At 37.5% G+C, this 14298-nt stretch overlaps 1 protein-coding gene across 1 annotated transcript in view; it reads right to left on the minus strand.

The window, feature by feature from the left end:
• The window catches only part of OSBPL6 (oxysterol binding protein like 6), a 92133-nt gene that overhangs the window by 16609 nt on the left and 61226 nt on the right, over positions 1-14298 (minus strand). Inside the window, exons 11-15 of the mRNA XM_058809120.1 lie at positions 10217-10291; positions 5880-6045; positions 4790-4920; positions 2645-2752; positions 174-311 (exon numbers count right to left, since the gene is read on the minus strand). Of these exons, the coding sequence (XP_058665103.1) occupies positions 174-311; positions 2645-2752; positions 4790-4920; positions 5880-6045; positions 10217-10291 (618 nt within the window). The remainder of the gene's footprint in view (positions 1-173; positions 312-2644; positions 2753-4789; positions 4921-5879; positions 6046-10216; positions 10292-14298) is intronic.

Here is a 14298-nt window from a genome sequence, read left to right on the forward strand (position 1 = left end):
ACTCACTTTTACACTTCAGGGAACTCCTGCACCACTTTATGTGTTCTCAGTTTTGTTTATCTACACTTTACACATTTTATTCTAACTAGCATTACTAAAAATAAAAAAAAAATCACTAGTGGTAGCACTACCTGTGTCCAGTAGCACAGCTGCCACACACTGTCACAGCCTACCTCGTTTTCTGACGAGCTGGCAGATAGAAGCACCTCCTGTGCATCAAAGAACTCTGAAACAGATTCAGACATAGAGAGCCTGCTTTCATTAGAAACTTGCTGAGACAGTGGCAAACTGACATGAATTTGTTCACCTGTCTGTAAATAAAGCACAGAAAAGAAAAAGCATTCTTTCTTGTATTAAAGAAACACACGTAAAAGGGGTAAATCACCTGAGTAAGATTTATACACCAAATACAAGCACAGAGAGTAAAGACAGCATTTTAGTAGGACTTTTTGTGTGTACCTAACAAATGAGTCTGAGGATGAAAAAGTAAAGAGCACTTTGAACAGTGAGATACATGTCTTCATTTGAGGCCTGCCCAGCATCTACTACCAAATTTTAGCAGCATGAAATTGCAGATCTACTTCTCTATGCAGAGAACTGATTTTGTGGACAATAGCTGGATTGTGTCAGACAAATTCAGCCATTAACTTCAGATTAAATTACCTCTAGTAATAACAAATAACATCACTGAAGCTAGCTTTGATACAACTAAAATTTAATTATAAAGATTTATAAGGTCTGGGAGTTTTAAGTTACTTTCCAAATAAATGATCTTGTGAACCAGTTTAGTAACAATATTTGAAATGTTTGAATATTTAGGAGGATAGCTATAACATGTATTTTTATGGACTTTTATTCTATTTTTATACTCCTAATCTCATTTGCATTATGCCATTAACACTGACCTAATACTACTAAAAGAAATGAACTCTCTATGGTTTATTATAAAGAAATGTAACACCAGAGTCAAGGATTCAAAATTGTGCTATGTTGATGTCAGTAGTGCAGCAGGCTTAAAGAGTGAAATATACCCTCTGCCTGCTAGAGTGGGTGGGTGGGACACCAGATTTCAATGTTACCCTGCAGGCTATCACATTAAGAAAAACATTAAGATGCTCTCCCTGTACCATTTTACCACAGGATCTCTTGCTGTGGAGGGAAACAGGTCTTGGACTTAATCCCTTAATTCATACAGCATGTTGTCCCTGGGAGATAATACAGATGAAACTACTGAAGCCCTTTTAAACACAGTTAACTCTCTAGATTGCAACACAATCCCAGTTAATCTTATTCCAGAATTCCTGCATACGGTTTTGTTGACATCTTAATTCTGCAGAATTATTCCATACATTTACCTCAAAAAGCACTAACAAAACATCCCAAAAAAGCATAAACAAGCGAAGAGGTCAAACACCATTCTTTTTCCATTAGGATTTATAAGATTGTAGACGGATTGTGATGCTTGATGACTCATATTGAAAACCGAGTCTCATTTTACTGTAATCATTACAGGAAGTGACCAAAATTTTGAGGTTTCACATAAACTAGGGGGACTTGGAAAAATACATATGCTCCTGCCTGAAAAAGACCCTCACACAGGCATTAACTATGTGCTGCAAGACTATAGAGATATATATAAAACAAGCAAGATAAGTGAATGAGAGATCTGGACACTTTGAAAAACTTCCTCTGTCAGGCTTACTTCTACCAAGACAATGATGAACAAGTGAAAAAGGAACAGCTAACCAACAAAAATACAGAACAGAAGAGAAGGTCATTGCACAGAACTTCACTGTAGATTGCTGTGCTGTGGCACCACTTCACTTCTATGTTCTGTTGCTAGCCTCCAACATGCTGGATTCTTGGAAAAATTGTTTAGACATTTTCAGAAAGCAAATAAACAATTTCACCTTTCTTGCTTGTTGGAAGAAATAACTAGGAGACAAGACTATGTTAATTGAAATGGCATATGCATAGGAAAAAAAGAGTGGAAATGACAAATCAAAAACATTTTTGTAAAATGCAAGCAGAATGGTTGCCAAAGTGACCATACTAATTGTAATATATTACAGTCCACAAATTCAGATTTGTCACAAGGGAAGCTCACTGTAATTTATACAAATGTTTCTTAATCTGTTGACTAAGGAAAGCAAAACAAGAAAAACTAGATGTTGCAAAAATATTAGTGCAGTGCTTGGTTCATGGACTAAACCTTTTGATTTTAACAGTACCACTAAAGATTCTAAACATGAGGCCCTTTAGACACTTGCAAAATCAGGTCATTAAATAATTAATTGTTCTGTTGATTTGGCAAGAAACTAAGGTACAGAATTGGTTAGCTACTGTGTGATACATTCAAATACAGTAAAACCTCACTAATTCCCACAGCCAACAATTAATATTCCAAAACTGGAGTCCTGCTCTGTTCCTCTAAAAAGACCAAGCTGAGATCTTTCATGTCTGACGTACGGAAAACAAAAGACTGAAGTTTTATTGTAGTTAAGGAAATACGGCCTGACTTTTTCTATGATTGAACATTCACCAATGTGAAAAATTCATTAATTTTTCAGGTGTGTTTCAGCTATTTAGTGAGAATTAGCAAGGTTTGTTTGTACTCTAAATCCATTAAAGGCCAAAGTCTTACCTCATCAGGACTAGGGATAATATTTACACTGACAACCTGATCACAAATAACAGATTCTGAATGTATTCTGTTCAAGCGACTCCTTAGTTCAGCATTCTGGTTGAGAGCCTTAAAATAAAAATTGCACATTTCATTTAAAATTAAAATGTAAGCATTTAAAAAAAAAGAAAAAAAAAACAAAAGAAGAAGAAAAAAACTTACTTTCCAGTAATTTCCTAAAAAAAAAAATCACAGAACCTCCTTTCCTTCATTTATAGGGAGATACCTATTTTGAGATCCTCTCCAACATGATTTCATCTTTGGTTACTTTGCCTTCACTGTTTTTCAGGAGAGAGGGGGACAGATGTTCTCCCACAATGTAACACTGGCATTCCACCTCAGTTTTTCAGAGAGCTCTTTGGCAGGTGTACTGGTGGGTTATGTACATTATGGAAATGGGGAGTGAATGCAGCAACAAAGAGTGAAACTGCAGAACAATACATGGGAACCACCCACAAAATGCCCAAAGAGGCAACTGTGGGTTTACAACTACACAGCCTCTCCTGAGTCAAGGTTATCAGCACTGAGAGGCTGCAAACAGAAATTGCTTCCTTTCCAGTAAAACCAACATAATTGCTAGTATCATTGTCTACCCACCCAGATCAGTTTTACAGGTTTACCCTTGTACTTATTTCAAACTGATGATCCACTGCAGTATCACAAATACCAACAGAATTCAACTGGTGTCTGCGATCTGCTAATTTTTCTCCTATTTTAAAGTCCAACCTAGATTATAAATTTGGGTGCACAAATATGCATTATCTGTTGGTTGGAAAGACTAGTGGGTGAGATTCTGAAATCCAGAAGTGTAATATGCTACATATCTAGAACATGGCTGACTTAACTTTAATATAGCCCCAACACTGAGGCTTACAGAAAAGCAGAACAGAGAGACATTTTGTTTCAGTAGAAAAGGATAATTAAAATGGAGTAAGAACCTTCTTCTGTCTCCCCCTACTGCAGATTGAGGAATAGATTGCATGAATGTACTAAAACAAAGAAAGACCAAAGGAAAATGGGTGAATTTATTCTGTCACTGAACAGTTTAAATTACCCAATTTTGCTTTGTTCTGAAATGGTCTGAGCATGTTCCTAGTGGCCATCCCTCAGAGAGGGATGGTAATGACTAACAGCAACCTGACAGTAGCTTCTTCAACAGCTCGGCCCTGGTCACGAGACTGGACAAACCCAGTCACAGTCTATTTTCCACCTCCTCTCCACTGAGGCTGTGAACTAATGTGTGACAGTGACTTTCAAACTAACCTTGGAGGCCAGGACCAAGAAGAAAACATGATTCCCTATTTCATGCAAATTGCTAATGAATATCCACAGGTCTTAGATAAATTTGTGTCAATAACCAGAAATAGCCACCCTTATCTCTTGCTCCTAACCCTATTTAATCACAATGCACAGAAATCAGTCTGCATAACATGATATGTATCTATAGAAAGGTTTGTCTTTAAACATCTGCTCATACTTCTTGCAGATGCAGTCCTCCACACCAATCCAGCAAATGCTTTTATGCATCCTTGACAATGAATTTTGAAAAATTGTTATTTTTCAAAAATTTATTTATTTTGCAACCTGAGGACTTATTTTTGCTAATTTCTTCTCCCCCACTAAAGCAAATTATATTTTTTCCTTTAGCTTAAGTGGGAGAAATGCCGGAGAGTTAAGAAGTCTGTATCTGGAAATCCAAATTACCCATGACTATATTGCAACCCAGGACTCCTTTTGCATTTAGAGACACGGACATATAAAACAAACTTGACAATATACAGTCAAAATTTAAAACTTAATTACAAAAACAGCACTATTTCCTTGGCTGTGCTGGAACAGCTCCAAGAAAGACATTTAGCATTTGTATAAAAATCCTTTTTCTTTACTTTGGAAAACCACAACAGATACGTGCTTACACAAATTATATTCTTCACCTCCACATGCAGTGAGGTTAGATTTACATCATAACAGAGTATGCCATAGTTCTGGCTGAGAACTTGGGTTTTTCTTGGCTCTTTCTTGGCTCCTTTGAGGTGAAAGGAAATGGCCAAAAGAAATAGTGCACTGGGCAAGATAGATATGCTTGAGATCAAATCAAGAACATACCTGAGAAAGGGACTGTCTGAGGTGAGCTATTTGAGCATTGTGGCCTGTAAGATCCTGCTCTGAAACAATCTGTTTAAGCTTCTCCTTCTCTATAGCTATGCTGTTAAACGCAGACTTCAAAAGAGAATGCACTAAGCAAAAAGAAAAAAAATAAAACAGGTGTTTTCTTGGCTACAGAAATCACATTGACATCTCTTACAATATTTCAGCAATAAACACAAAGTGAGACTTCCATCCCACAGTAATGGACATTTGAAACAAGGGCCTGAACTTCAAGTAATCCATGCCAAATTAAGTACAAACACTTACAGCTTGCGATTGCAATGTGCGTACTGTATGCTCACACATATCTCATCTGAGCATATTCTTGGTGCTGAACATATGGAAAGGTGCACATTTGGAAAAACTGTGTCCAATGTGTCTTATTTTCTTTCTGATTTTTATTTGTACTTTTCAGAGTAACAGAAACATCAGTTCAGCTGGACTGAATATTGTACTAATAAAGAGGATTGCTTGGTCTTTAAACAGGTTTAGAATTTTTTAAGATGTCAGTCTCACATTTTTTTCTATGTTTGTTATATAACAGCAAACTTATAAGAAAACCTTCTTAAAATGGTATTTTTTAGTTTGTAGGACCGTTCACTTACAGGCAACAAAATCACAATTCAAAAGAACATCCCTGTAATAAGCTCTTTTCCCATTGATTCCATTGACATAGAAAACATTGCACAAAAATGATTTCACGGGATTATGTGCAGAAGTTACATTCTGAATCATCTTTGGGAAGAAATAATACATTTTGTTGAGGAAAAAAAATGTTTGCAAATTCAGTCACATTTACAGAATGGAGAAAGCAGTTCAGAAGACTTGGAAAACAATTTCAGAGTTTACCCTTCTCTACATTTATGACATGCATGGAAAATATAAGAAGGTTAATATAAATTGCCTTTGTGTAAGCCACCTGAACAGCTAAAAACTCTTACACAGCATCATCCAATGCAAAGGAAAGCCCTGACCACAACTAAGTGAGGGCAATAAAGAAACACAACAGAGAAGCACACTACAGGGAAGGCTTGGCATCTCCAGCTACCTTTTTGTGCCATCAAGCAGAATTCTTCTTGAAGCTTCATGTACTCAGTAGAGCACTCCAGAGAGTCTGCCACATGGCTTGGGGGAGCCTGAAACTCAATGTCTGCACAGAGGTTGGGGTTGGATGAATGCAATCGAACGGGTGACATCGTAGCACTGAAAGGGACCTACAGCGAGAAATAGAGAAGAATTGTTGTATAAGCTATAACCAAACTCTTGACTCTTTTGAAGCAAAACAAAATTTTTTTCTGAAAATACTTAGTTCACAATGTGAAGAATATGGCAAGAGTGAACTTGTAACTTCTCACTCTCCTAAATCCTAACACTGCTGATGCAGATTTCTCTTGAATTTTTTCACTGAGATAGAAAAAAGAAGGCCTAAACACACAGCTAACAGCTAATGAATTTAAATTCTAACGTTTACAAAAAATGGATGATTTCCTAATGCTTAGAAGATTACTGGAAAACTGAGCCATGAGACATGTCCTTTATATTTGGACATTTGAGAGTAATTGTAGATGAGTCTATTGTTGCAATACCAACATTCGAAGTATGTAAGTTCCTCCACAGATCCAGAAATAGGATATAATATTATCAGATATACCACTGAAGTTTTTCAAAACTGCTTGTAAATTTTCAGTTGAAACTCACTGTACTGGCAATTATGAAGAGGGAAGAAGCATACAGTCTTTCTATTTTTTTTAACTAAACAAATAAACAATGACAACAAAATAAAATCAAAACTTTGCCTGATATGCATTTAAAATACATGGACCATAAATAAATGCAGAGAGATACAGCTTAGTAAGATGGAGCAAAGAATTTAGTTTATTATCTTTCCCTTTCTCCTTTACTTTTCAGGTACAGTAATAAAAAAAAAAGTACATGCAAGACTTTCTAAGTTATATATACATGTACCATGTACTGAGCAGTTACCTGTATGCTACTTATGCACTGTATGGCTACTACTGCTATGTAAGTGATGCATGTGCAAGAGTATTGCATATTTTACTTTAATGTTACCATTTACATGCATTCATGTGAAAATCAGGCCAAGAACACAATTTTCAACTGTAAAGCAACAGAAAGACATGCAGAACTACATTTTGTCATTAACCACTGTTTAATGTATCAAGCACTGGTTAGTACATTAAATCGAATTAATTTCATTAGATTGATCCAATGCGTTAAGCAAGAATTTCACACTGCAGCCCAATGTAATTATTCAAATATGAAAAATGGGGCAAAAATATAAAATGTTTCTTCCAAGGCATGATAAAGAGCAGAAGATAACTTAAAAAGTCATATTACTAAGAATTAGTATCAACAGATGAGTTGTAGAACCACTGTCATCAGTGGTTGAACTTGGTACTTTGTTATTTGATTAGATCACGAAACAGTTTTATCAATCCCTTCCTGTAAAAACTGACATCAGTACACATTTTAGGTTTAGGTTCTGATTCTTCAATGAAACCCTCAAAATCCTGTTGGATCTATTAATCATTCCACTCATGAGTGTACTCTGTGAAATATGTTTTCCACTCTGCTCTTTCTCAGTTTCCAGATACATATAGTACATTAAATAATAACCCTATGGCACCTATCTAATATAAGCTTTATTCCTGCTCTCATGTATTTTGATTTCCAGCTATATCAACAAAGTACATATTTTTTTACTAGACCTCACTTTATCCTCATATCAAGAAGAATTTTTAACCAAAGATGTAAAATAAATTCCTTCTATTCATACTGGATATGTAACCCTTTATCTTCTTCAGAGCCCAGCAACATCAGGTAAATGGACTACTGTGGCTAAATGTAGGTTAATTTCAAATTTTTTTCCCCAAAATTTTCCTTTCCCTAAATGGGAGAGCATGTTTCCAGAACTTTGACTGGGAGCATCACAAAGCTTCAACTGCTTCCGGTGGGCAGAGTAGGCACCTACACGGTACCTGCGTGTATGGAGAACACACACAACCCTCCAGAACATCCAGAAGGCAGGAAAGAAGCTGACACCAGCTGTCATGCCAGAGCTTGAGGGAGAGTCCCCCCAGCCCCACCAGCCTGTGGTGATGGGGGAGGTTCCCCAGACCCACAGGGACTGGCAGAGCTGCAGGCACGTTGCCCACACATGCAGGGTGCTCTTTAGTCACTGATGAACCAAGCTGAAGAGATCTGCTTTAGATCCACCATTTCTACCTCAAACCTCAGCTGGCCAGGCTGAAAAGAAAGGTTTCTGCAATGATGTTTATTGAAAAATTACTATTTTCAATTATGCCCTAGAAACGGAATTTATATGTTCTACAAATATGTCACACTACTTGCAAGAAATACACATTCACATGGCAGAGACAGGTAGCCTTGCTGACTGCTTTAAATTCAAGAACCAAAAATACTGAACTGCTGATTGACATGAACTCTCCTTGTAAGCATTTTTTAGAAAGGTTTCCAAGCTACTTTCCATAACAGATGAAAATAAAACCACATTAAACAGCCATTTTCATTCTCTTGAATAGGCAACAGTCCAGGAAACACTGCCAATATAATTCTCTCCCCCTTTTCTCCTTTCATGGCTGTGCTTTCTCTCTGTATTAATGGTGACTTGATCCTGACTTTACTACCCATTCGCTTTTTGGTCATTTTTTATTGTTGTTGTCTTGAAGGTTTTTGAAAAAATATTTAGCTTCTTGATCCATCTCTCTAGTTTTCTCCATAGAGACACTTCTAGACATAACCTCAGATGAACCTTGTCCCAGCTTCCTGCTTTACACCAGGGGCGTTGCACCCACTCATCCATCACCTTCCTCGGAATTACGGGCTCAGTTAGGAACAGACTGTTCCTGGCCGAGTGGGTTGTAAGGAAAACCTCTTCCTGCTGTGCATTTAGCTGATATAATTCTGCATCCCTCAGTCTATGCACACAGCTTCACTGTCTGGGAGAAACAACCATTTTGTGCACTAGCCAGGAAGAACAGGCCATGGCCAGGAACACTGCAACAGCCTCAGAGTCATTTTGGTGCCTCTAGCTCTCCTTCCTCTTGCATTTTCTTCCAGCTCCTCCAAAACCTCCCTCAACAGGTCCTCACTTGAGCTGCAGGTAACAAATCAGCCATTCCCTGCTCTCTGAGTGCCTTCCAACCCCAGTCCAGCTGCATTTGTCTACTGAAGCACTCCCTGGGTAAGGAGTACAGCCCTTGCCAAGGCTGTTTAACGCTGCTGAGCCTTCTGGTTAGAGCCTCCCACCAACACTGCTCAGCCCTGTGAACTGGGAATCAGGTAGATTTCTGTGCTAGGCAGACAGAACAACACAGTCAAAACAGCAATCAATTACAGAGCACGCATTCAGCACCAACTGATTACAGAGGAATAAATTTAGATGAGTTAATTTTGAAGCTGGATAAACACTGATATGTCTCATGTGTTTTAAAAGAGCATAGCAATAACTGAGTTTGTGGTTCAGGTAGCAGAAGCTCAAGATAGTTATGCTTAAGCAGAAACTATGTCAGATCTAGGGGATTTTAGCTTCTGCCTGGAACAGTCGGAATACTTCAGCCTGGTGAAGACATTCACTGCTCGGTCTAGATCAAGAGTTTGCATTTAAAGCTCACTTCAGTCTTTGGCTGAACAGTCCTCCCTATCTAGCTGTTGTACTTATCTGTTGATGGATTAGTACAAATGTCTATATTGGGCCTTCCTAATGAGTACTTTCTTGATAAAGCAGCAGCTGAAGATATCCTCTTGATGGCAATTCAATTTCACAAACAGGACTTCTCACAACTAACTCCCAGACCTGGTGCTCATTTCATAGCTCCCATTTTCTGACAAAGACTTAGAGAATTAAGAAAACTATATACAGACACTGAGGTAGTAATATGACTTTTTGGGATTATGGAACATAAACAGAAAGTGCCTCAAACAAAAAGACTAACCTTATACTACTTATAAAAATATCAGGAAATTTTATAATTTCATGGAGATTTGCAACAAATCTCCGTAGCTCTATTGTCTTGCTAAAACGGTCACATCTTTTAACAGAATTTGATCTTTTTTTTTTTCCATTTTGTATAGTCTGTCAAAGACTTATTGCGTGCAGGGCCTGAGTCTGTCGCTTGCACTTACATAAAGGAGGAGGAGGGACGTGTGCCATGTAAACAAGCTCAGACCCACATTTATGGAACACATTTGTGTTGGGCCTGACCCCTTCTAAGAAACTCAGCTGAAAGAGGGTAGCAGGACACCTCCAAAAACTGCAAGGAACATTTTCATAAGCTTATTACACAGTCAAGTTACACAGCTTCCCATCCTTAGAGCTATCCCTTGATTTTTAAATCCACTCACTGTTGTAGCCACGGCAGCTGCCAGTCTCTGCCGGCGTCGTGTTGTGCTGAACTGGCCCTTCGGTGCCGGCCCTTCCTGACAGTGAATGCAAGAAAAGAAGGAAGTAGAAAAAGAGAAGGGAAGGGGTGATGGGACACAGGAAGATGAAAGGTGATCAGAAAAGGGAGAGGGAGAGTCTTTAAGTGGGTTTCCATTTTGTTAACTCTTATGGCCTAAACATGTTGAGGACATATCACGTGTGTTTTCAGCTGTGCATGCCAGAGACATAAAAAGCTGGATACTTCACTAAAATTATCTCCAGATGAGTTGGACTGCAGTGCACTCACTAAGGCTACAAAAAAAAATCAACTAGTATTGCCATTCAGAGTTATAAGGCAATTATGGAATAAGAGAACAAAAAGGATGCTACAGCATGCCAGAAAATAAAACAAAAATAAAACTCCTTTTGGAGCCACTTGACCATTTAGAAGATGAATTCTGAAAGAGATCCCTTTGCAATAGTGGAAGTGCATAAACTGTGGTCACTGAAGATACATGTGGCTGAATGGTAAAATTTTTCAGTGTGTTATGTTATCTAGTGAGTTTTCTTAAGTAAACATTCCTGTACATAGCTCTGGCATTTCCACATCCATCCTTCATCCTATTGAATCCTTTTCTCCATAAATTACTTTTAAAGTTCCACCTGCTTTTCCCACACATTATTGAAGCCTTGACTTCCAAACCAAGGCAAAAACTCAGATAAAGGAGCACAAATAAAAAGTAAGTATTTCAACAACTGCTTCCTTTTCTGCATGTCTAACCTGTGGCCTCGTCCTGCTTAATTTTATATTTATTTTACTTGCAAGAAAAATTTTCACAGTACATTGAAGTCAAGCAAGTAACTGTCTAAGGCAGAGGAGCTCCACATCTGTCATAAAGTCATTCTATTTAATCTTTAATCAAAATACCATTATTTTGAAGCCATTTTAAGATTATGGAAGACTAGGAAATACACCTTTCTGCCTTTAGAAAACAATTCTCAATTCCTTTACATTTTTCTTTCCCTGTATCCTCTGGCCACTACATCATTTTTAGATCTATGCACATTTTTACTTTTTCTGCAAGGAGCCTGATGCTCATACAAATAACAACGTGTAGATTGGATACATGGACACCATGCTTAGGACAGGATATTGTATTTCAATTATTAGCTGAACTGTCTTCTTTCTATAACCTTCCCAGTAGGGTTGCTACAGTGGAGAATGGCCAAGCACTTCACCCTCTGGCTGATATTAGTGGCCGTACCACTGACATTTGGAAGAGTTTTCTAATGATCACAGCACAAGACTTGTTTTGCAATATTTTATACAATTCTCACATTAAAATGACATGTGCATAACCTCTAAAATACTGAGAACAAACTCTGTTAAAGCAGAGAACAGTTCACAGGCATAATGTAAAGCTTTTTGTGCTCCACAAAAATATTTCCATCCTGTGAATAAGAGTATGGAAGAGTATTCTTATTTAAATAGTAGGGACAGACCTATGTACAGAGAGAGAGATGCACAAATTTATATGTACATAAGATTATTAATGAAGGTATGCATTATTAAAATGGGAATTGTCAGTTTTGCAGAACCATACACTCTCCTTAACACAACAGAAAGTGAGGTCATAATCTGAGTTGCCATAAAAAGAAATACTTAAGGGAAAAGGTAATAACTAGTCTGGGTCTGGTTTCAGTTCTGACCTGAAAGCCTCAGTAAAGGAAGATTATTTTTCAGATTACTCCATAACACACAGCTCTCTATTAAACTATTCCCCCTGTGAAGTCGTGAACTTTAGAACTTTGAGCTTTTGTGGGAAACCAAAATATCACAGATTCTTTATTGTTTTGCAGTAATGTCTTTTTTTTCTTCCTTTGAAGCTGTCATGAGAATGATAACTTAGCCTTTTACTCAAAGGGAAATCATTATCAATTTTTAAAATCCACAAAAAAGCACAAAAAACCCCCAAAAGAAAACCCATTACTCATTTCTTGCACAAAAGTATAATTTGTCAAATGAATTAATACAGATCAACTAACCTGTTGTTGCAGGCCATTTTCACAAAATTTTAAATAAGCTTTTTAAAAACAAAATGAACCTCCTTCATAAAAGTAATCTTTCTTAAGAGAAGCAATGAATGTATTACTCTTGAGTAAGGTCCTGTAAATTCAGCTGTTAATTTCAAACAACTTAGCAACAGTAAACACCCAAACCTGCAAAGGTATAGACACATGCTATGCTCAGTTTTACTTCAGGGAGTAACCCCAGTCGAGTTACAGGGATCAGCTGTGTGGTCAAAGTCAACTGCACACAAAACTGGCATATTTCAGTGGTAAATATTAATGTCTAGGAAACAAATTAAGCAGCTTTACTTACAGGAAAAAGTATGTTTTACATACATCATGCACCTAGCATTCATACTGCAAGAATGTGTTAGCAGGAATCCAACAAAAGCTATCTCATTAACAAAAGAATGTTCGCAAGTACAATCCAAAACCTGGACGGGAGAATTCCCTCCTTGGCTCACATGCAGAGGATACTGAGCCAGCAGAAATCATATCCTCATTCCCCATCACTCACAAAGCACACACCTTTATATAAAGCTCCCTAATTTTATGCTCCCCAGAAGGATTCTCTCAACATTGTACTATCACAACATCTTTGGTGATAGTACAAGATCTTTACTCAATCTTAAAAAAATAGGTGCAAGTACTGCAAATGGAATTAACAGTGAAACTAGCTTAAAGTTAGTTTGTTAAAATTAGCACTATTCCCTAAAACTAACATGATGTATGGAGGTATGAGGAAAGTAATAGTACAACAGAAATCTTACTAGTACCAAATGTCAACCATTCAATAGCAAATCATGTGTGAGCATCATGAAAAGAATGATCACAAATCAGACAAAATGATTCTCAGTAGGGGATATCCTGATAAACAGTTCAGAAAGACTTGAAGCAGCCTTGAAAAAACCAGCAATAAGGAAGACCAAGAAGCAGAAGGAGTGTCTAACAGAAGAACAAAACGGGAGTTAGCTTGAAGGGCTTGTAGACATCAGAGGACATCCACGTTTTAGTGGCAGCCGAAGCCAATTAGGAATAACACAATGAGTCAGTGAGGCCATCTTCCTACAGACCACAGATGTAGCACTCAGGAGACAGGACAGCCCTTGGAAGAATAAACTGAGACTATCGAACTAGGCAAGATAATGGAGTAGCCCTCAAGTATTCTTGTCTTCTACACAATTTAGAACAATTTTATTGCTTCTGTTTCACTGCAAATTAATTTATAGATCAGACAACAATAACTTAATCCTGTGCCATAACAAAAAACCTTTATATTTGCAGCATGAACCTTGGCAGGAATTAATGCTGACCCAAGTTAGGCAGAGTTCATTATCAATCCAGAAGTGACAGACCAATATAGAGCAGTGCCATGCACACAAACTCTCTCAGGGGAACCTTATTTGAAATTTTCAGGAGCTGAGGCACACCCCTGCCAAGCCACAAAAAGCAGTTTGATGGGAGCCCAGGCCAGTGCTACTTTGGCCAGTGCTACTTATGGGAATAATACATTGACTGCTTTCATCAATTCTGTGGATAGGACTTCTCTGAGGTTACTGCGGCATGAAAGAAGAACATGCAGTGGTGACTGACTTCACAGGCACGAAGTACTTGCATGCAGTTTACTGATATTTTAATTTCCCTGTGTTATTCAGCACCAGGGAAAAACTGTGATCCTTCAACTGCATGACATGACATCAATCACAAAAATTCCTTTGTTAATAAACCATTTTAATCCCAACAGATGCTTCATTTTTCTTCATTAGAATGCTATTGTGATTATCAAAATATAATAGGTGAAAAGAAAAATAAACTACAAGAGCTGCAATGAGAAAGCTGATGCAACTGTCACCTCCTCCTTCCTTAAGATTATTGATCTTAAATGAAAACTCCTTAATGTGCCTTTTGGGGACATATAAAAAGCTTTCCAAGTTTGTACTAATTTCAAGATATTTGAATGGATTAAAAGTTGCTGGCATTCATTCACTCAGTA

The sequence above is a fragment of the Ammospiza caudacuta genome, chromosome 8, assembly GCF_027887145.1.
Source record: "Ammospiza caudacuta isolate bAmmCau1 chromosome 8, bAmmCau1.pri, whole genome shotgun sequence".
In the NCBI taxonomy this organism is placed as follows: Eukaryota; Metazoa; Chordata; class Aves; order Passeriformes; family Passerellidae; genus Ammospiza; species Ammospiza caudacuta.